At 49.1% G+C, this 22,673-nt stretch overlaps 1 protein-coding gene across 7 annotated transcripts in view; it reads right to left on the reverse strand.

Moving 5' to 3' along the window:
- The window catches only part of PALD1 (phosphatase domain containing paladin 1), a 143,770-nt gene that overhangs the window by 50,422 nt on the left and 70,675 nt on the right, over positions 1-22,673 (reverse strand). For 5 of the 7 annotated variants that reach the window (XM_031461134.2, XM_010992767.3, XM_064488091.1 and 2 more), the window contains 2 exons: positions 19,822-19,977; positions 16,678-18,444 (listed from right to left, as the gene is read on the reverse strand). The exons of the other annotated variants lie outside the window; for them this stretch is intronic. In XM_031461134.2, the coding sequence (XP_031316994.1) occupies positions 18,292-18,444; positions 19,822-19,977 (309 nt within the window). In that variant the 3' untranslated portion in view covers positions 16,678-18,291. Of the gene's footprint in view, positions 1-16,677; positions 18,445-19,821; positions 19,978-22,673 lie in introns of those variants that run through there. 7 annotated transcript variants of the gene reach the window in all.

A 22,673-nucleotide genomic window follows, 5' to 3' on the forward strand; every position in this document is an offset into this window, starting at 1 on the left:
TGAATGAATGAATGAATGAATGTTGGCATATATTCCCAGGACAACAAGCTCAAGCGGTGGGGGGAGACAAGGAGCCTGGGGAGGGTGGGAGAGCAAGCATGGAGCCTTACTCCCAGGAAGGAGGGCTGGGAAGAGCTGAGGCTGGGCTGGAGGGATGGCCTCAGCTCCTCCCTCCTCACTGCCCCTCCTGCACCCAGAAAAGCCAACTCCACCCCAACTATTCCCCATTTTACCTCCAAACAATTTGAGACCCACAAGGTGGGGAGCCAATATTTGGGAGAAAGGGTATTCCGACCAGAATCAACCAAGGTGCCCCTGCCCTCGGGCATAGGTGCCTAAGAGGTACAAACCTACAATAAATGCAAGGTGAGGATGGGACTTGGGGGTTTACAATTTGCTTTTACCTTTATTGACTATTTCTTAAGTGCCTACTGTGAAACATGTCATGTGTAAAAATGCATGATTTCATTTACTTTTCCTAAGAGTCCCACTTTACAGATGAGTAAACTGAGGCTAAAAATGTTTGATAACTTGCCCAAAGCCCCCCAGTTGCTTAGTCCCCCAGATACTGGGAAAGGTCAGATTCGAACCAAGGGTTCTGCTGCTGATGGCCCTAGGTATGTCTTGCTCCTAGCCCACACCCCATCCCCTCAGTCTTCCCTGGGCATCTTCCCCTCAGCTACTGCAGACTGAGGCGGTGCCTGGATGCCCTCCTCCCCTCCCTGCCAGGGCACAGGGCTCTCGTTAGGGCCCCCTTCTCTCTGGCCCCTGGCTTCTCCACTCTGGTCCATCTAGCACTGTAGGCTCCTAGCCCACCCTGGCTGTCCCCCTCTGTCCGCCTTAGCATTTGGAAATGACTTCCACAGCTGCACATAGCTCTCCAGGAGCTAGAATGAGAACCACACTCAGTTCTCCTCCCCGGGGCATTCACTGAGCCAGACCCCCAGCTCCTATGCCCACCCTTTGGGCCAGAAGAGGGTCGGGAAGGCCAGCTGGGAATTCCTGGGGAGCTGAAGGAAAAGTACGGGGACACATTTATGGGCATCCTTGTGTCAGACACCAAGCTTCTCTGTCACTTTAACCCCCTCAGCTGTCAGGTGGGACAGGCAAGACAAGAGGAGGACTTTCTCATGGCCATGCAGACTGGCCCAGAAGGCCCTACTCATTGGCACCCTCTCTCTTCTATCCCCAAGGGCCCTCTCCTCTCCCAGGAGGCCGGCTGCTAAGGGGGCAGCCAGTTGCTGGAGGCAGCTCAGGGGAGGGACCCAGGGACAGGACTCCAGCCTGGTTAGAACACCCCTCCCTGCCCCTTAAAGAGCAAATTGGGCAGAGAAGAAACAGAAAGCCTGTGTTTAAGCTGGAGCCAGCAGTCTAAACATAAACATCTGTTTATGATTTCAAAAACAAAATAAAAGTATGGTTTGCTAGACCAATTCACAGGGCAAATGACATAGCAGGGGATTCTATAACTTTTTTAAGAACCCAAACTGCTTTCAAGGCCTTCAGAAACCATCTAAAACCATGTAAATGTGCTTATTAAGCAAACCATGCAAATTAGTTTATAAACCAGGAGTAATCCCTCAAGATTCTTATCTGGTATTTAAGCAGGTGCTGCAGGGGCCCCAGCTGGGTCAGACAGTAGCTTATTCTTGGTTCTCATCTGTAGTGTATCTGAAAATGATACTAGAGTTTTCCTTGAAAAGGTTCAATGATTTGACATTCTGGTCAATTCTTCCCTAATTATGTCCCCCAACTGTTTCCAAAAGGCATTTGTTTATTGTTTTGCTGTATCAACAAACTAGGCAAAGGGCTCTTTATTGGTACCATCTGGAGTGAAAGGCATTCCCACAGCCCTCCCAGACCACACGTGTGCTACACCCTTGCTTGGTACATGACCTTCAACAAGTGGATTCCCCTCCGAGTCCACAGTTTCTCATGTCGCCTGGACATACTAACAGCTAGATCACAAAGGGCCCCTGGGTGGGAGAGGACCTGACGTGGAAGCGCCTACAAACACGTCAGTGCAGCAGCATCAAGAAGGAGCCCTGCTGATGGGTTGGTGCCTGCCCTGCCCCAGAGCACACAGACGGCTAGGGAATCCTGCCTGCGCTGCAACAGGGGGTCTGGAGCAGGAGGGCCTCATCAACTCCTTTTAGAGATGTAGAAACTGAGGTCCCAGCAATTGTCAGGCACGTGCTAGATGCTCCATAGCACCTGTCACTCAAACATTCAGGAATCAAAACTATAATGAGGTATCAACTCACACCAGTCAGAATGGCCATCATTAAAAAGTCCACAAATGGTAAGGGCTAGAGAGGGTGTGGGGAAAAGGGAACCCTCTTACACTGCTGGTGGGAATGTAGTTTGGTGCAGCCATTATGGAAAACAGTATGGAGAGTCCTTAAAAAACTAAAAATAGACTTACCACATGATCCAGCAATCCCACTCCTGGGCACATATCCAGAGGAAACTCTAACTTGAAAAGGTACATGCACCCCAATATTCATAGCAGCGCTATAAACAATAGCCAAGACATGGACGCAACCTAAATGTGCATCGACAGATGACTGGATAAAGAAGTTGTGCGCACACACACACACACACACACACACACACACACACAATGGAATACTATTCAGTCATAAGAAAGAATGAAATAATGCCATTTGCAGCAACATGGATGGACTTAAAGATTATCATAGTAAGTGAAGTAAGAAAGAGAAAGACAAATACCATGTATCACTCATATGTGGAATCTAAACAAAAGACACAAACTTATTTACAAAACAGAAACAGACTCACATACATAGAAAACAAACTTATAGTTACCAAAGGGGAAAGGGTGAGGAGGGATAAATTAGGAATTTGAGATTAGCAGACACAAACTACCATATACAAAATAAACAAGAAGGTCCTATATTCAGTATCTTGTAATAACCTATAATGGAAAAGAATCTGATAAAGAATATATATGTATATGTATAACTGAATCACTTTGCTGTACACCTGAAACTAACACAACATTGTAAATCAATTATACATCAATTAAAAAAAGGAAGAATTGCTAAAGGAAGGAAGGGAGGGAGGAAGGGGGGAAGGGAGGGACAGAGGGAAGAAGGAAGGGAGGGAGGGAGGGAGGAAGGAAGGGCGAGACGGACACTCAGGAGACTCTACTGTATGTGGAGCTGCAGGGACACAAGGACTCCCTACCCGCAGCCTGCTGTGCTGGTCTGCTGCTCTCACCTCCCCGCCAAGAGACCCATTCCTGGTGGGGCCAACGTTCCTCCTGAAAAATCTATGAAGCCTCAATCCTGCCTGTCCTCAGCCAAGGAGAGAGTGGGTCTAGCTGGAGACAACGCCAGCCAGGTCCATTATGGGGGAACCCATGGCAGAAGGAACAAGGGCCTGTCCCAAACGCATCAGCCTAGTGCAGGAGGGAGGACGCAGAGCCCTGGGCAACCCGAAGGGAGTGGGGCCATCTCACAGGCCACAGCCCCGCGCCCACCCAGTGCTGCCCTTCAAAGGGGGTAGGAGACAGTGGGTTGTTTTGGCCACTCAGAGCCTGTATTCTTCAAATTCTCACCCAAAACCCTTGTGAGGAAACTTAAGTCCATGGACAATGACATCACCTCCCCATGTGACCCGCATTCATTCCCATCTCACAAGCCCAGGAAACAGCCAGTGGCAGCTTCCCCGGTGGAAATACACCCACAGATCCAATGGAACCCACACCTGGCCAGCTCCGGGGGTGCCTTTCAGGGAACACTCTCCACAGCCGCCAGGACACAAGCTGTTTAGTGGCCCCTTCTCCTTCCAAAGGTTGGTCCACACTGACATTTTCAGTCAAGGGCAAAGTGAACCTAACAAGGACCACGTAGTGAGTTAAAGCTACTTCATCTAACTGGAAGAAGGCCTGTCGCTTTTCTCCCGCAAAGAACTTGTCCTTCTTGTTTGGAGAAGTTAAAATTGTCCTTTTATACTACGTTAGTGTTGAGAGGGTGGTTCATTTCTTTTGAATGGGCCAATTTTGCAGAAATTTGCATTCTAATATTCTTTGGAAAATTCTATTTGTCTCTTCAATCAAAAGTTGGGGAACCTCTGGAGAGAATACATAAAGGAACCCCCACTCACTTTGGGGGTCATGATTTTTGTATCTCAGAGCCTAATGTAAACTCTGGATCCTCTCCTGAAAAAAGTATATAAACACAATTTCAGACAATTTCAAGCCTCTGAAATCCATGGAACCCTCTGTGAAGAAGGAAGACAGGCGGGCTCGGTGGGCACCCACACGCCAAGAGAGGCTCTTGGGAAACACAGTTTCTGTGGGTCTCTAGGCCTTGGATTAGTGAGTGGCACCAACCCAGATGATTGGATGGATCCAGAGAGGAAGGGAAAAGAAATCACTGGGCAGGGAGCCAGCACCCTGGCTCTGCCCTTGGCTCCTTGCATGGCCTTGGCTGTCACCGCCCACCCCAGCCTCAGAGCCCTCCTTTACTAAGTCAAGAGGTCATTCGAAGTGATGTATCAGTGCCCTTCAGGTGCCATACTTCCGCAGTGAGTGAACGGCCAGCAGTGAATGCCATGTTCCAGAAGTGAATTCCAGTAGTGTGAAAATACTCACCAAAGGTTCATTTATTCATTCTTTCAAAAAATATTTGTTGTTGGGGCTGGATTCTAGATCCAGCTCTGCCACTACTTTTTGGTCCATTCTGTAACGCGGGCAATCTCCAGGCACTTAACCTGGGAAGTGAATCTTGCTCAGGTGGCTTCCGAATGACTGGTATGGGTTCCGTGACAAGTGGGACTGAATCCAACAACTAGAGAAGGTCCTTTAACATTTGTGGTAAAGCTGGTTTGGTGGTGCTGAATTCTTTAAAATTTTTTTTAATCTGTGAAGCTTTTGATTTCTCTACCAAATCTGAATGAGCGCCTTGCTGGACAGAGTATTCTTGGTTAGAAGCTCTCTGCTGAGCAAGAAGACGACAAGGGGAAGAAAAGGGTTGCTTTTCTGGGTGAAGTGGCTGCTGGAATTTCACCCATAGCACTCACGTTTTTCGTGCTAAGTTACTGCATTGCTGTAACTCTAAATTCTCTGATTTTGTGTTGTTCTGCACATGTGTATCTATATATCTATACAAATATGTTATTATACACATACACACAGAAATGGTAATAAAGCCACACTGAAATAAAAAGAATCACCAGTAACAAACAAATACTGAAAAAAAAATTTGTTGTACCTGGAGTTGCTAGGTCCCAGGACATTCAGAAATGCACAATTCCCCAGCCCCAAGTAGCCTCCAGTCTGTTGAGAAGGCAATGATGCAACGTCACCAGCATGGGTTTGAGGGCAGCTTGATGATCTGAATCCCAGATGTCTTAGGGAGACGACGTGAGCCTTGAGCAAATTATGAAACCTGTCTTGGTCTTATAAAACAGAGACCATAACCCAGCCTCGTCTGATTCGCAAGGCGCTGGTGAAATAATGAATGCAGTGCACCAACATGATGTGTGAAAACCACCCGTATGTGTTCTATAAATAAAATTCTCCTCCTTTCCTGGAAAATACCAAATGACTTGTGAATTATCAATCCATCAAATAGTTACTGACAACGTTCCGTGTGCCAGGCTGCCGTAGACCCTAAGATGTGAAGACTGATCACTCGCAGCCCTTCCTTTAGGGGACTCACAAGTCAGTGGAGGTATAGACAAGTTGATGGACAACAGTGTGGAAGTGCTTTTGAGAAGTGGGCACAGGGGTACGGGGGTGTTCTCCATACAATTCGTCCAACTTTCCTGCAGTTTTGAACTTTCTCATAATGAAACGTTGGGAGGAAATGTGGGGGCACCTCATCTCGGGAAGTCAGAATCCTTTCTCTAGGTATCTTGAGGACACTTAGATCACAGACCTAAATCAAACTGAACTTGAAGCATAAGGAGCAGTGAGCTAGAGAGGAGGGGAAGGCGCACCAGGCAGAGGGAAGAGCAGAGGGAAATTCTGAGGTGTCCCTGGATCACAGTGCCTGGGCTCCCTCTTTTGTAAAATGAGGATAATACGCTTCCCTCCTTGGGCTGTCTCGGAACTGCTGGAGGTGATGACACACATGAAGTGCTGGAAAGAGGGCTGTGCTGCTTGCCCTCTGTCTTTCTCCCCACTCCCCATCTCTGGAGGTTGACTCACCCCATGGACCATGTGGCTGGGACCCCTGCAGTCTGATGCAGGCACTGATGGAAGATCAGACAGGAGAGCAGATGGAAGATCAGAGAGAAGGCAGAAGTCAGGGCATTTGCCCCACCTCCACCAGCCCTGTGTTCAGTGATGCTGCCCGGGCTGTGGATACCCCTTCACAAACCAGTTTTTAAAGGATGGTCCCCTGAAGGTATCTGTGGCAGGCTCAAGTAACACCGTGCTGTCCCCTCACCCCCTCAGGCCTAGGGGTGGTTACCACTTCCCCCTTTAACTAGTTCCTGAGCACCTCACCATTCCAAGCTGGTTTCCTTAACCCTGCCCACATCTCTGCAAATGGTCCTTTCATTAAATTGTCTTTGCACCAGAGCTAAGGTTGCCATCCATTCTTTGCCAGGACCCTAACTGCTAACAGGGCTTGGCACACGGTGTGAGCTATTTTCTACTTTAAAAGTATGATTAAGTATACATTCTAGTTTCCCCATCCCAACCCAAAGTCCTCAAAATGTCATTAAAAACATGTATTTAAAATTCTATGCCACTGTTGAAACAAGAAGAGGTCAGAAATTTTGATGAATCCCTGAAAGATGAAGGCTTGATGGGATTGGATGGGCAAGGATGGGCAAGGGATATGACAGCCCACAAGCCATGCAGGTGAATGCCTTTGAAGAGGGGGACCAGCTTTAAGGAAGCTTTCAGCTCAGAGACACCAAGCCAGGAGGCAGGAGGAAGTCTAGATTCCCATCAGGATATAGGTTGAAGCATTTCAGCAGAGACAGCTGGAGAATTTGGCTCTTCCTATGCCCCCTCAGCGGCCCAGGTCAAGTCAGGGTAGCAATGGAGTCTGCCAGGTAGTCAACTATGCTAAATAGGGCAGCATCCTAGGGCTCAGATACACCTAGCACCAAGGGCGCACCCTCGTCCAAAAGGGCAACCGTGAGCACACACTTTTGTCAGCATGTCTCATCCATCCCCAGTAGTCACCAGTCCAGGCTACACTAGGTAGGCACAGGTCTTACAAACAGGATAACCTGAAATCTCAAGACAAAGATGAGTACACAACTGAAATTTACCAACCACTGAGGAAAACCAACAATATGAAAAACAAACACCAAATTCAATAAAGAGAGACCTAACATCATAGGAAATTGAGCTAACTGAATAAGCCTTCAAACAAGAATAATTAATGTCTTTGATGAGATGAGGCTTTTAAGGCTTTTGGGCTTACCCTAAAAAAACAATGAATTGGAAATGTTACAAATTAAAAATGTGATCTGAGAGGGTGGTGGTAGGAAATACATCCACCACACATCTATTAGAATGGCTAAAGTTAAAAAGATTGACAATTCCAAGGTTGGTAGGGATGTGGAGGCACTGGAACTGTCAGATGCTGCTGGTGAAATGAAGTAGGATCCTGTGGGACAGACAACGGCCCATTGCCTCCGCCTGCCTTTTGTCTGTAGAGAAACTTTAGCCGGAGAATAAGTTTAATCAGAGAAATAGTACAGGAACAAAGGGAATTAATCAAGCAAAACAAAATAACAACAGTTTAGTCATTAAACAAAGTCAAGAACATTTAGTTCCTCCTCCAGGGCTATAGATAATATTTTTAGCTGTATCCTTTGAGCTGTTTTGTAGATACTGAAACCCTCACCAGGTGGAAGAAGTTAACCAGACAATGACCAGACTGTGCCATGACATAAGCTGCCACAATTCCGAGAACCAGCCTCAAAAATGGGAACAAACTGACCCTGGAACTAAAGATTAACTGTGCTCAAAACAATCAAGATGATGCTGATCAGACCACCTCATGACTAATTTTAAGATGACTGTCAGAGCTGACTATGCTGTTCTGCACGTAGCCCCCTCTGTCTGCCTATGCACCCCTGAAACTCTCCTTTAAAAGCTCTTGCCCCCTGATTTGCAGTGGAGGGAGTTGACCTTTGGATACAAGTGTGCCTTCCTCCTCACCCCACCCCACCCCACCGGTTGCTGGCCGCCAGAATAAAGTAAACTTCCTTTCTACCAACATGTGCCTCTCCAGTGCTGACTTTTGAACAGCAAGCAGTGAGACCCGAGTTTCAGTAACACTGGTGGGAATGAAACTGTACGGAAAATAGTTTGGCAGTTTCTTAAAAAGTTAAACATGCACATACCATGTGCTTCAGCCATTCACCTCCTAGGTATCTATCCAAGAGAAATGAAAACATATGTCCATATGAAGACTTGTACGCATTCATAATAGTTGTATTTGTAATAGCCCAAACCTGGAAACAACTCAAATATCCAACAATACTTTGGATTAACTAACTGCAAGTATTGCTATATGATGGAATACTATGTAGCAATAAAAATGACAAATTGATGTACATTAAACATAGATGATTTCAAAATAATTATCCTGAGTGAAAGAAGCCAGGTAATAAAGATTACACACTGATGACTCCATTTATATAAAACTCTAAAGAATGCAAACAGATTTATGATGACAAAAAAGCAGATCAGTGTGCCTGACTGGGCATATATCTGGGAAAAACTCTAATTTGAAAAGATACATGCACCACAATGTTCACAGCAGCACTATTTACAATAGCCAAGACATGGAAGCAACCTAAATGGAATACTGCTCAGTCATAAAAAAGAATGAAATACGCCATTTGCAACAACATGGATGGACCTAGAGATTATCATACTAAGTGAGGTAAGTCAAACAAAGGTAAATATCATATGATGTCACTTAAATGTAGAATCTAAAAAATAATACAAATGAACTTATTTTCAAAACAGAAACAGATTCACAGAAATAAAAAAGAAACTTATGGTTACCAAAGGGGAAAGCAGGGGAAGGATAAATTGGGAGTTTGGGATACATAGATACAAACTACTATATATAAAATAGATAAGCAACAAGGTCCTACTGTATAGCACTAGGAACTATATTCGATATCTTGCAGCAAAGTATAATGGAAACGTGCCTGGGGAGAGGGATAGGGAAGGGAATGAGGAATTACAGAGGGACATGAACAAACTTTTGGAGATGATGGATATATTCATTATCCTGATTATGATAATTTCACAGGTATATACATAAACCAAAACTTAACAAATTATACACTTTTAATATGTGCAGTCTATTGTATGTCAATTATATCTCAATAAAGTTGTTTTCTAAAAACTTTATGAACTGTAAAAAAAGAAAAGTTTGTATTGGAGGAGGAATGTTAAAATGAACAATATTTTTCTCACCTATTTTTGTGTATGTTGGTTTATATAGGGTACCTCGGAGTGAAAGAGTAAGAGAGATACTTAATTGTTACTTGACAAATCTTAGTAAACTTTTGGAGCAATATTGTCCAGAAAATGAGAGAGTTAATGACTCCAGTACCCAGGTAAAACATCCTTTTGCAATTCAGGCATTTTCCAATTCTCTTCTTAAAACAAAATTGTAGGAGTACGTATTTGATTGGCAGCTAATAGAAAAAAACTTTTAATGTTCTGATGAGAGATCATGATGTGATTTTTGGCATTACTCAGAAAAGGTTCATAGAATCGAGTGGCATTACTACAGGAAAAATTCACCTCCATCAACTAGTTTATGTGATCACAAATTCTCAGGGCTCATCACATTTATCAGAATGAAAATTGGTTATTTGACCATAATAATTAAATGGAAAAACTTACAAGTTGACCAAGAAAAATATGTGAGATAGTCATAAACATTAAAGTTGAGAAGGAAGACAAACATAGATGCAGAGGAGGCTTTTAAGTATTTAAGAGAATATTACATATGATTTTACTCAAGATTTGAAAATCTTGACAGATGCCTATGTGCTATTCTGGGAAAATGTTGCAATGTTTACCAAAATAAATGCAAGAAAAAGCAAAAGAGTAATACATATTTAAAAAATTAAAAATACATTCAAGATTTTTTAAAATTAGGATGGAAAGTCAGAGATGGTTACTGGAAGATGAAGATGAAACTTGGCAACTCAATAAATAACGTGGGGTCAACTGGGTATCCGTTGGGAAAAAATAAATCATATTCTCGACCTCAAGTCATTCACAAACATTTATTCGAGGTGAATTAAAGAACAAAACATAAAAAAAAAAACCATACTACACAAGTGATCAAAGAAAACAAGGAAATGGATAAATAACCTTGTGTAGGGAAGGTCTGCTGACACAAGACACTAAATACAAAATGCAAAAACTTGACAAAATACACTCCAAAAGAATTACAAGACTAAATAAACTGGGAGAAAGAACTGGTTGTATATTTATCTGTATGTCTGTCTGTCTACCTCTGAATGAAACAGGTTGTATAAAAAATTTATCAAAAAGACAACCCAGTAGTAAAATAAGCAAACACGTAAGAGAGCAAATCCAAATGGCCGATAAACATATGAAAAGATGTTCCATCTCATTAGTGATTGGGAAAATCACATTAAGATAAAAATGAAAGACTTTTTTTCCTTATTGGATGGGCAAAAATTAAAAAGACTGGTGACCTCAAATGTTGGGACAGGAATAGAGAAATGGGTGTTTTCATAAATAATTGGTGTTTAATTCAGCCCAGAAGATGGCCTCATTTAGTTCAAGGAAAGAAAGAAAATTACTTTTGGATAGCGAGGCTACGCTGTCACGTAGGGCGTGTTGATAAGTGAGGTGGGCAGATAGTAAGAAACAATATGCTAAGGGGAGGCGCAAAATGAAACTTAAAAGACCCCATCACAGATAATCTACCAGAGTGACTCATAGGAAACAAGCTCTTCTTGTGGGTGTCGAGGGGAACCTCTTGAAAGCACATAGGGGTTTGAAAAACATTGAGTCCGAGAACCACAAGACCTTGAGGGAGGGTTTTCAAAGTAATTCTTTTCCCTCAACTCACCCCCACAACCTGCCCCTGGGGCACGATTCTGGAAAGATCGACATTTCTACCCACCCACCCCCCATTATTGAAAATGTCAGAGAGGATTCCAGCACCCAGATCTGGCGCCAACATCCACCTCTGAAGTGAGCACAGGCTTGGAATCAGACCCTCTCTGGGCACACAGATCGATGAGACAGAACAGAGAGCCCAGAAATAAACCCATGCACCTACGGTCAGTGAATCTTCGACAAAGGAGGCAAGAATATACAATGGAGAGAAGACAGTCTCTTCCATAGCAGTATGGAGGGTCCTCAAAAAACTAAAAATAGAGCTACTGCATAATCCAGCAATTCCACTCCTGGGTGTAGATCTGGAAAAAACAAAAAACACTAAATCCAAAAAACATGTACCCCAATGTTCATAGCAGCACTATTGACAATAGCCAAGACATGGAAGCAACCCAAGTGCCCATCAGCAGACAAATGGATAAAGAAGATGTGAGATCTATATAGAGAGAGAGATGCAATGGAAAAATACTCAGCTGTAAAAAAAAAACAGTGAAATTCTGCCATATGCAGCAACATGGATGGACCTAGAGAGTATTACGCATAGTGCAGTAAGTCAGACAGAGAAAGACAAATACTGTATGACATCACTTATATGTAGACACTGAAAAATACAACAAACCAGTGAATATAACAAAAAGGAAGCAGACTCACAGGGAACAAACTAGTGCTTACCAGCGGGGAGAGGGACGGGAGGAGGGGTAATATAGGGGTAGAAGCAGAAGGAGGCAGGAAGAGCAGCAAGAGCCTGCAGACCAGCACACAGGCCTGACGCCCATGAAAGGAGAGAGGGAAGGAAGAGCCCCACGCTGACAGGAGGGTCTGAGGAAGGCTCAGCCAGACCAATGGGGGAGCCCCATGCAAGGCTGCCACAGGCAGAAACAGCAGGGCTAGTGGCTCAAGAGCCCTGCCTGCCTGTCATCCTCTGGGAGAGACCAAGCGGGGAGCGTGCTGAAAAAGGGAGTGCGGCCTTGGCATGTGTTGGATCAAAACTGCAGTGGCTGGAGGTGTGTCAGCTGCACTTGCAGGAGGCTCTCCTGAGGGGAGATCAGAGCAGTGCACCCCCCGGATGCTGCACAAGGCCTCTGGAGCTCCCTGGACAGTTTTCTAGTTCCCAGCCCTAGTTGTCCCAAGACCCTATTGCATCCCAGTACCAAGGGTCCCAGGAGATCCTTCCAGTGACCATGTTTTTATCATGCCCTTTTTTGCTTAGCTGGGACAATTTTCAATAACATGCAATCCAAGGAGTTTTGACTAATACCTGCACAAGGATATGTGTTTGAAGATGTTCTCTGAAGTATTGCTTATAAATCTGAACATTAAAAAATAACCCAGATGTAAGGTTGTATGTCTGGATAGGGGTCTGGGTTACACAGGTGTATGCGTTTGTAAAAACTCATCAAATGGTACACTTAAAGACTCATGCATTTTTGGGGTAGGGAAATTTTACCCCAAAAGAATAAAAAATTAGTGCACAACAACAAAGTAACCTAGGTGCCCTAGAATAAAAGAGTTGGTTTATTGGTTTTCAAAAGTATTAAGTATTCGCACAATGAAGTGTTATCCAACAAAGTCTCAAAAATCTCTCAAAGGCTAAAGTCACAGTGTAATGCGTATATATGTGTATATACACACACACACACACATTAGAGAAAGATTTTATATATATACAAATGTTTCTAAATATATATATAGAGAGAGTGATTGATTTCTTATAATAAATTGGCTCACGCAATTATGGAGGCTGGCAAGTCCAAAATCTGCAGAGCTGATGTCCCAGTTCTAGTTCCAAGGCCACAAAGGAGGAGAATTCTCTCTTATCCCGGGAAGGATCAGGCTATTATTCTAGTCAGGCCTCCAACTGATTGGCTGAGGCCCACCCACATTTGAGAGAGCAATCTGTTTTGCTTAGTCTACCAATTTAAATGTTAATCTCATTCAAAAGCATCTTCACAGAAACATCCAAAATCCTTTTTAACCAAACATCCAGGGACCCTGTGACCCAGTCAAGTCAACACATAAAATGAACTATCACAATGTGGTAAATGAAAAGCTAGGATAATAAAACTTTCTGGTCCTAGTGTCATAAAGCCCTGCATGAATGCACTGTGTTCATACAGAAGACATAGCATAGACATTGTATGTATACTCAGAGACTAAAACTACAAGGAAACAGACTGAGATGTTGAACATGGTTTTGTGACTTGTGAGACTGCCCATGGTTTTTGTTTTCTCCTTCTGTTTGTTTTCCAAGCTCCCCCTGGTTTGAGTAAACCTCCTGTCTCCTATTTGACCTTTGCTTCCTTCTCTGTAAATGGCATAATCCTGGACTCCCGCCCGAACGTAAATACAATAGTGAATAGCACAGGACCAGGCACCCAGAAAGTGGCCACCAGACCTTAGCACATGTCCTGTCCTGCCTCCTTTAGGCCAAGGGCAGAGGGAGAACGGCTTTGTCTCATTTTCCCTTGGACCATCTCACATCAAGAGGGGCCAGGACCATCCTGCTATTTAACAAGCAGGGAAGCCACCCCAGGAAGGCAATGCCTGGCCCCAGCCCCCAGCAAACTCTAGAACTCAAGTCACCCTGGAGCTTCCTGACCCCCTGCTCTGTCCTGAGCTACACAAAGGCAGGGAGGTTTTCTGGAAGCCGGGTTGTCTGCCCTAATCTAACCACCACAAACGTACAGAAACGCTCTCCCAGCAGCTCACTGAGGACAGCCCGCTGCTGGCTTCCCCGGGGACACCAGCGAGTCAGCCCTTCCCAAGGCCTCTCCCTGGCCCGCCGCCCACCACCCCATGCCCCAGGCTGCCCCACACCTGCTCTGGTTGTTATAGAAGTCAACATTTTCCTAAGAGAATGGCTGCATGGGACATTAAGGAGTGACTTGGTCCTCTCACACTGGCTCCTCTAGGACAGGAGATGGACAGGGCTTGTGTATCCCCGAAAGCCAGAGGCATCCACCTGCCCTGACCCCTGGCCATGACTCCCTTCCTCACCAAAGCTTCCCTGACTTTCAGGGAGCTTGTCTCCATGTCACTACTTTGGTGACACCTCAGCTGGACCCCTCTGCTCCAGATCTCATAATGATAAACTCTGCAGAACAAAGACAATTTCTGCAGGAACACCTGCGGTGTGGAAGGCACATTCACCACATTAACTCTGACCCTACCCTACAAAATAAGTCGTTTACTCATTTACAGTTGAGGACATGGAGACTCCAAGAGGCAAAGTGACTTTCCCACAATCTCAACTGCCAGGGTACGGATGCTGAAGCCATTCTTGCTGCCTGAGCAGAGAGAGGTGTGTACACCACACAGTATTAGGAAGCCAGAGAAGCCGGCGGGGATGCTACGGCCAGGGACAGTGTGGCCAGGAGAGAAGCCCGGACACCCGATGGGCTGCTCCAGTCACAAGCGGACCTTCCATAACCAGTGGGCGGGGAGTGGGAGCGGGATCTGAGAGGATAAAGATACTGGTTGAATTTTCACAACTAGTATACCATCATGCCGTAATCGTGTGAGTAAAAGATGAACAGCTTTTTGAAAAAGAAAACCAGTGAAAAGATAGGACTGAGCTGATTCTGCAAGTGAAGTTGGGGGTCTCTACTGGCCATGGCAGGAAAGGATCAGGCAGGCAACATCTGCGGACAGGTCACTCTTCCAGCTCATCCTAAACTAGTTCTTGTGATGAGGAGAGAAATCAAAGGTCCCCTTAAAGTCCCCCTTCCACGGAGTATGGCCAGGTCCTGGAGTCCGGCCATGGGATGGGATGGTACATAGAATCGTGAAATGATCAGCCCATCAGAGCTGTAGGGTCTGCCGGGCACAGTGGCCTGACGCCAGACAGCATGCCCCTCAGCCCCATCCCCAGGGCCCACGACATTGGTGTTTCCTGGTCCTGGGAGCTTTCTAACGAGAGAGCAACGGAAGCCAGGGCCCCAGGCTGAACTCTGGTGGTGAACCCCATCTCACTGCCCTGTCCACCAGCAGCCTGCCCCATCCCAGCTCCTGCCACTCCCAGCAGGAATGGCTGGTTCACTGTCTCTCCCCCAAAATACCGCAGGCTCCAGGAAGGCAGGGCTATCCTGCACACAGACCAGTTTTTACTTGTTGAATCTTCCCACAGCCCACATGCAGGTATCTCCACTTTGCACCCCCAGGCTTATATGCAGATCCCTGAATGAGCTCATTACCACGCACAGGTATATCCCTAAGTCAGACAAGGTCCCAGCTGGACCCTGCTAAGGCCAGTCTAGTCTGGGCATGGTGGCAAACTGGTGTGGTGGGACACCAGAAGACCCGGGAGCCTCAGGGAGAGAACGCATTATAAGAAGGGGAAGCCAGGCATACTGAGGCCACGGGCCTAGGGCACCAGGTCCCCTAGGGACAGCAGGAAGACAGGGTGACAGTTCATCCAAGAGACCTAGTCAGACTCCTTAGCTACAAGTAAGAACAGACACAAGGCCTTGTCCCAACTGAAGTTGGGGAGGGCACCGGAAGCAGCAGGGACGCCCACGTGGCAGTGACCAGAGGTGTGGGTAAGTAGGGGACTACATCTGAGCACCCCCAAAGGGTTTGGAGACTTTGCAAAGTTCGTTAAAACTGATTGTGTACTTCCTATGTATCAGGGATAGTTCTCAAGTTTGACACGAACTCCCTCATTTAGTCAGACCAGAGGAGGTACTGACATGTGAGCCAGTACTGTCCGGGTAACTGCCAGATGCCCTCCCACAGGCTGCAGCAGGCCTGGGAACTTGGTGGGTGGACACACATGGACACACCACCCACTCCCACGTACCCTACCCAGACGCGCTCATCCCAGGCAGAGAAGTGCAGAACCACCCCACACGCTCACACTGGTGTACACACTGCTTCACTCATATTCAGAAGCCACATGGAGCATCCTCAGACTCTGCTGTGATGAAAAGTAACCCCAGGAGGCCTCCCCTCCCAGGGTGGCAAGATCACCAACCCTAATGCAGCAGGAGCTCTGGGTTCCATTCCGACCGCCCCTAGTTGACCTTAGAAGAACAACCCAGAGGGTCTTAACCTCATCAATCTGGGAAAGCTTAGGGAGAAGCCTGGAGTCAGGACTCTCTTTGCCTCACTCTCCCTACTGCCTCTTTACACACAAATTTCTCAGTGCATCTGTGTTTAAGCCTTGAGGGGCATAAAGGGACCAAAAGGAGGCTGCAGGGATGAGAAAAGGAAGCAGAGACTGAAGTGCACCCTCCTTCATAAACCTTGAAATTCCATTTTGCTCCATTTTCCTAGATATATCAGTCCTTCGTATTTTAGTGTGAATTAGCCTGTTATATTGTTTTCTTCATGGAGGGGCTCAGCATAACAACCCTGGGCATCCAGAGTGAGATGGTCAGACATGATTAGGGATGTGAAGAAAGGAGAAGGATGTCTGGAAAACTCCATCTTCTCTGAGAATTACACACACTAAGGGCAAGTGCTCTCGGTTCACTCTGCCTTCCCACCCCTACTCTGAAAGAGCACTTCTGTAACGCCCGCCCCACACTAAAGACACCAGCAGCTAGGCGCACTTCACTTTCAGCTGTTTTTAATGCTCAAACGCTATGTACAAAAAAAAAAAATCACGAATGAATCCTCACAACACCCCTGTGAGGTAGGTAGGCAAGTATTATTCTCCCATTTTGCAGATGGGGAAACTGAGGCAGAGAGGTGAAGTGACCGGCCAGTAGTCCCAGCACAGTTAAGTCAGACCAACCGTGAGAACAGGAAAGATCCCTCCCAGTTCAGCCCTGATCTCTGACCCCTCATCTAGACCTTGTCTGCAAAGAAATTAAAACTTTTTACTACATGCAGAAATAAAACCAAAAACAACAACAAATCTGAAAAGGTAGTGAACAGACATACAGTAGATTTGCAAAATAATTCAGCCAAGATGGTCAAATATTTTCCAATACTATGTAGATGTCAACAACTCTGGCCGCTTCTCCCCTTTTCAAATATCACGACCAATGATACATCACTTGTTTTTCTGCACAAGTGCAGGCGTCAAACCAAGAGAGATATCCCTGGCCCCAATGAGCCAAGCCAGGTGGACAGCGTACACACTGTTCATCCTGTGTTTTGGCAGACACCAGTCCCCAGACAGCCACAGACTCAGCTCAGTAACACCTGCCTCTCCTGCCTCTCCGAGCATCCTTCCCATTGTTTGCACAAAGCTGGTCCCCGCAGCTGCTAACTCAGCAGTGCTTGGCCCCTTCTGCTCCCACTGGGAGGCAGCTCAAGGATGCTCAGCAAAGATGGCCTGGAATCCAAGTGCCTGCTCACACCATCCTTGGCCCACTCTCTCACACCCCACTGCTCACTCAGGGTCCCCAGTAGTCCCTGGGGCCCCTGTCACAGCAGGTGAGGGCACCAGCCACGGTGGGTGGTGGGGCAGGAAGTGCTGCCCCAGACCCCTCACCCACACTCCTAGGGAAATCAAGCTAGCCTCTTCCACAGGGCTGCATGCAGCTTCTGGAAGCTCCTTCCCCTGAGAAGAACTCCCTTTTGTTCTCAGCTCCTTGGAAACCTCCACAGTCCTGCCAGCCCAGGAGAAGAGGGCAAAGGAAGGAGAAGTAGAGGCTTCTGCCGGACCCACTGGGCACGTCGTTGTTTTTCTCAAAGTCTCCAGGCTGGAGACGGGGCATGAGAAGCAAGAGAACTGGGTAGAGCTGCCTCTAAGGTAACAGATCCACCCCAAGCGCAGTCCACTCCCCCAGGGAGCCAGGGGCCCTGAGGGCAGTGCTCAGGCAGCAAAAAGGGAGAAGTCAAGTGGGAGAGCAGCAGCAGGAGAGAAAGGTACCAGCACTGGCCAGGGCTGCTCCGCGCCGGGGGCTGTCAGGACCGCTCAGGGGGAGAGGAGAGGGCAGGAGTGGTGTGGAGCTTTGTTTGGCAACTCAGAGAGTGAGCTCCTTGTCGGGGAGTGAGCTCCTTGCCAGGTTGATGCCACACCGGGCCTTCCTGCGGGCCATCCACCCACCTGCATTTACAAGATATCACTGGGTGCTAACTGTCCTAGAAAAACTCTTTCAAAAAAAGGGTCCCCACCCCACCCTAGTCGCTCTGGGAAGCTGAGGAATCGTTTCTCAGGGCCACTCCCAGTGAAGAGCACGGGGCACCCCCAGCCCCCTGGGAGGCGGCGCATCCTATAGGAAGTCCCCTGCGGCGGAGGGCTCGGGGCTGTGGCTCTGCTCCTGCCACCGGCAGCGCAGCCGGGAGAAGGGCTGGTCCTCCACGCTCTCGAGCTCGGGGAAGCCCAGCTGGTTGAGGATCTCGTAGACGCCGGCCTTTGCTGACACCTGGGGAGGACAGCAGAGATAGACAGTGTCCTAGGGGAGGGAGGATGTCATTTGGGTCCCCTGCCCCCCTGCACCACGCTGTCCTCCTGTCACTGGGTTCTGTGAACACAGGTCAGTCTGGGGCTCAGCGCTGCCTCCCACCAGCTCAGCGACCTGCACAGGTTGCATTTTGATTATATTACGTACTCTGAGCTTCCGTTGCCTTACGATGGGAGGGAAGTCTCCACCTCCCAGCACCAGCGCAGGGGGCTGGCTGCAAAGCACAGAAAGCACTGGGCAGGAAGTAAGAGGAGAGCAGTGCAAAAGGCCAAGCACACCCTGTGCCTGTGCAGCTCGGATACTCCCTTGGGGACACTCAGGGGCAGAAGCCCAGCTGCTCCGGGCATTACAGCTAGGGCCCACGGGGAGTGCTGGGGAACACAGCGTGGATGCAGGAGCCAGCAAGAACCCTTTGGCTGTGAGTTTTGGTTGTAGGTCAGGCAGGCCCACCATGGGTCTCAGCTCAGGCGGGCTAGCTGGGGCCTACCGGACACTCTCGACACAGCCCTGTGGCCCAGCGGCTGGCTGGTGAGGTCAGCAAGGGCCAGTGTCCCAGCGGAGGGGTAATTACAGGCCACTTTGCCAAGAAGGGAAGGAGACCTTCCTCCTGACCTAGAGGTGCCGAGGCGGCAGCTCTGCCTCTAAAACTAGCCAAGTCGGGTGCAGATTCCAGAAGAGCCAAGCAGAGAGGGATGGAGGAGGAGGCACAAGAGGGCGGCATCTTAGGTCAGACACGGTGGGCTTTGGAGCCAACCAACCTGCTCTCACACTGACCGTGAGCAAGCATTTAACCTCTCTGCGCTCAGTCCCCTCCTCTGCAGAATGGGGGAGTAATGGCCGCCACGTACTGCAGCCCCACGTACACACGCTCCAGCAGACGGCCGGCACGTATCTCATGGGATCCCCACCACAGACTTCCGAGCAGTGCTGACTGTACAAGCGTTATCTCTACCTTAATGCTGAGGACAGCAGGTCAGAGGGGTGAACTGTCTTGCCCAAGGCCACGGCTGGAAGGTGGCAGGGGAAGCTGGAAGGCCCCAGGTGAGGGATGAACACAGCAATGGGCACAAAGCGCCCAGGTGACGCTGGCCTCAGGGACGCACGGAAAAGGAGCCCAGACCAGCGCCCGCCCAGTCCTGTCCCCACGCGCCTGTCTCCCCTCCCCTCATTCATTCGCTCACTGCCTGCCAAGCGCGGACCCTGTGCTGGGGACCCACAGCCAAACAAGACAAGATCTCAGCCACAGGGACGCCCCCTGTAGAGAGGGGTGAGAACACTGCCTGTCCCTGTCTGTCCCCGAGGAGGACGCACAGGGCAGTCTCAGCCTCCCGCCCTCACCTCCCGCATCCAGGTGCTGAACGGCCTCTGCCAGGAGCCAGCCTTCTCCAGGTGGAGGTAAGCGTTGAACAGCACCAGGTAGATGTAGCGCTCCAGGTACTGCAGGCTCCGCAGCTGCAGCCTCCGGGCCTCCTGCTCCGATCTGGCTGCTTTAGCCTGGAGGACGGCACAGGGCGGGGTCAGGGTGCGGGCCCTCCCCTCCCTGGGGCCGCCACCCCATACACACACCCTACACACACAATCACACCCCCCACACACATGCCACTCACACAACCACACCCAGTACACACACCCCACACACACAAGCCGCTCACACCCCACACACACGCCACTCACACCCCATACACACTCCCCACACAATCACACCCCACACAGTCACACCCTGTACACACACCCCCACACACACCCAACACAATCACATCCCATACACACACGCCACTCACACCTCCCACACGCACCACACACACACGCCACTCACACCCCGTACATACACCCCACACACACCCCAAACACACAATCACACCACACACACACACACACACCCACACACAGTCTCACAATCACACACACCACACATACACACACACCCCACACACAATCACGCTCTCACAATCATACCCCACACACAATCACATTCTCACAATCACATACACCACACACACACCCCAAACACACAATCACACCCCACACACACTCTCAAATCATATACACCACACACACACCGCACTCTCACACGCCACACTCACACACCCCACACATACTCACATACCCCACACACTCACACTCTCACACACACTCATAACACATACTGCACACACACTCAGACTCACACACTCTCCCACACCACATACACTCACTCGCTAACACACACACACATACACACACCCCATTGCCCTCTGCACCAGGGCAGGGATGGGAGGAAGTGATTCACACAGCAAGGCCAAGGGGGTCGCCCCTGCCCAGATTATAGGAGAGGCCAACAGGGCGTGCTGGCGGCAGGAGTCAGAAACTCACTTCCCACCTGGGAGGTGTGGGCAGGTCACTCAGCCTCCCTGAACCCCCGTTTCCTCATGAAATTATACCCACTATCCTGCTCTGAGGGGCAACCAGACAAGGACAGGTTGCCACAGCAAAGCTCTGACTATGGGTGCAGCACGGATCCTCCATGGCAGCCTGGGCTCTGCGGCTCCCCCTGCTCACAGCGGTGGGCTCACCTCTGCCTGGGAAGGGGGGACCCCATCTTGGTCTCTGACCGCCGCAGTGGTCCCTACCTGACCTCCTGGCCCATTTCTTAAATGGTTCTGGATCAGAGACAGAAGATGAACACATATGGCCCTCAGACCCTGGGCCTCACCCTCTCCAAGGCTGGGGACAGATCACAGAAAGACCCCAGGAGCAGGACCAGGAGGTGCAGGGGCTCAGGTGGGGAAGAGGCGGGGGAGGGGGACATGGGTCTTTCTAACAAGCAACGGCGAGCACCTTCTGGGAGAACAGCGCCAGGCCACAGGCTAGGGAGAAGAGACAGCCAGTGATTAAAGGTCGTTTCCCAGAGACCATCTTTAATTCAGCCAGGCGGTGAGGGCTGGGTGGACTTGGGTGGAGACACAGAGCACCAGATGGGGAGGCACAGAGGTGAGGATGGTGCCAGCAGGTGGGGACTGGGAAGGGGCTGGCTTGGCTGGAACAAGGGGGTAAAGAGACAAACAGGGAACGGGGTTGGTGCCCAATTGTGAAAGCTGCCCGGATGCCCAGGAAGCCCACTCTCTAAGCTGGCTTCCCAACCCTGCTGTGCAGGTGCCTGGGCCCCACCCCAGACCAATCACATGAACCTCTGAGGAGTGGGCCTGGGCATCGGGATTCTGAAAAGTTCCTGGGTGATTCGGAGCCAGGGTTGAGCTCCATGGCTTTAGCACTGGGGAGCCATTGTAGGTTTGAGAGTAGGAGTGACCTGTCAATGGAAGGCTCATGGGAGACTAACACTCAGGAGGAAGGGAACTAATACGGGGTCCTCTCCAGTTCTCCTCGGTGGGGGGGGTGGGTGAAGAGGACAGAGGACAAGGCCCAGGACATGCAGAGCCAGCTCTCCCCCTGTAGGGTGTCCCTGCCCCGACACCTGAGCGCACTCCTCTAACCCACCAGATGTGGGCCACTCCCCTGGCGGGGAATCCGGGGAACTGAACACCACATCTCACCTTGCACCCTCCGCCTTTCTCACCGTACCCACCCCCCTCCATCCAGCAGCTCTCTCTGCTCCAGGAAGAGGATGTGGCACAGGGGCCATACCCTCAGGGACCAGAAACATCTGTAGGAGGGACAACCAGACCCCAGGCCTCCAGGAACCAGGAAGGGCGGTCCCCCAACAGCTGGGCCACAGCTGGAGAAAGCCCTCCGGCACAGGCACACGTCAGCCTACGTGTGTCTCCTCCCAGCTGCTTCTGGGGGTGGGGGCTGCCCCAGACATGACATGCTCCACAGCCCCAAGAACTGGGAGTTGGAGTGGTCCCCCACCTCCCATTTGTGCCTCGGGTGACTCAGCCCTTGGTGCCTCTGCCGTCTTTGCCCCCAGGGGCACGTGAGTGGATGGGAACTTGCACAGCTGGCCCACCCACACCACCCAGAAACAGCCCTGGGGTCTTGGGGATGGAGTCAGGGGGAAGGCAGACAATGGACAGGACCTGGACGGGTGAGGGGACCACAGCCAATGCTCTGACTCCCCAGGAGACACGAGTAGGTTCTGGTCCCAGTTCTGCCATTTAAATTCTCAGCCCCCACATTGTTAGAGGTCAGATTGCTCAGTAACGTCAGGTATAAGGAAGCATTGTAAACCCTGGAGCCACACAGGTCCAGCCATT

The sequence above is a fragment of the Camelus dromedarius genome, chromosome 8 (assembly GCF_036321535.1).
Source record: "Camelus dromedarius isolate mCamDro1 chromosome 8, mCamDro1.pat, whole genome shotgun sequence".
Taxonomy (NCBI): Eukaryota; Metazoa; Chordata; class Mammalia; order Artiodactyla; family Camelidae; genus Camelus; species Camelus dromedarius.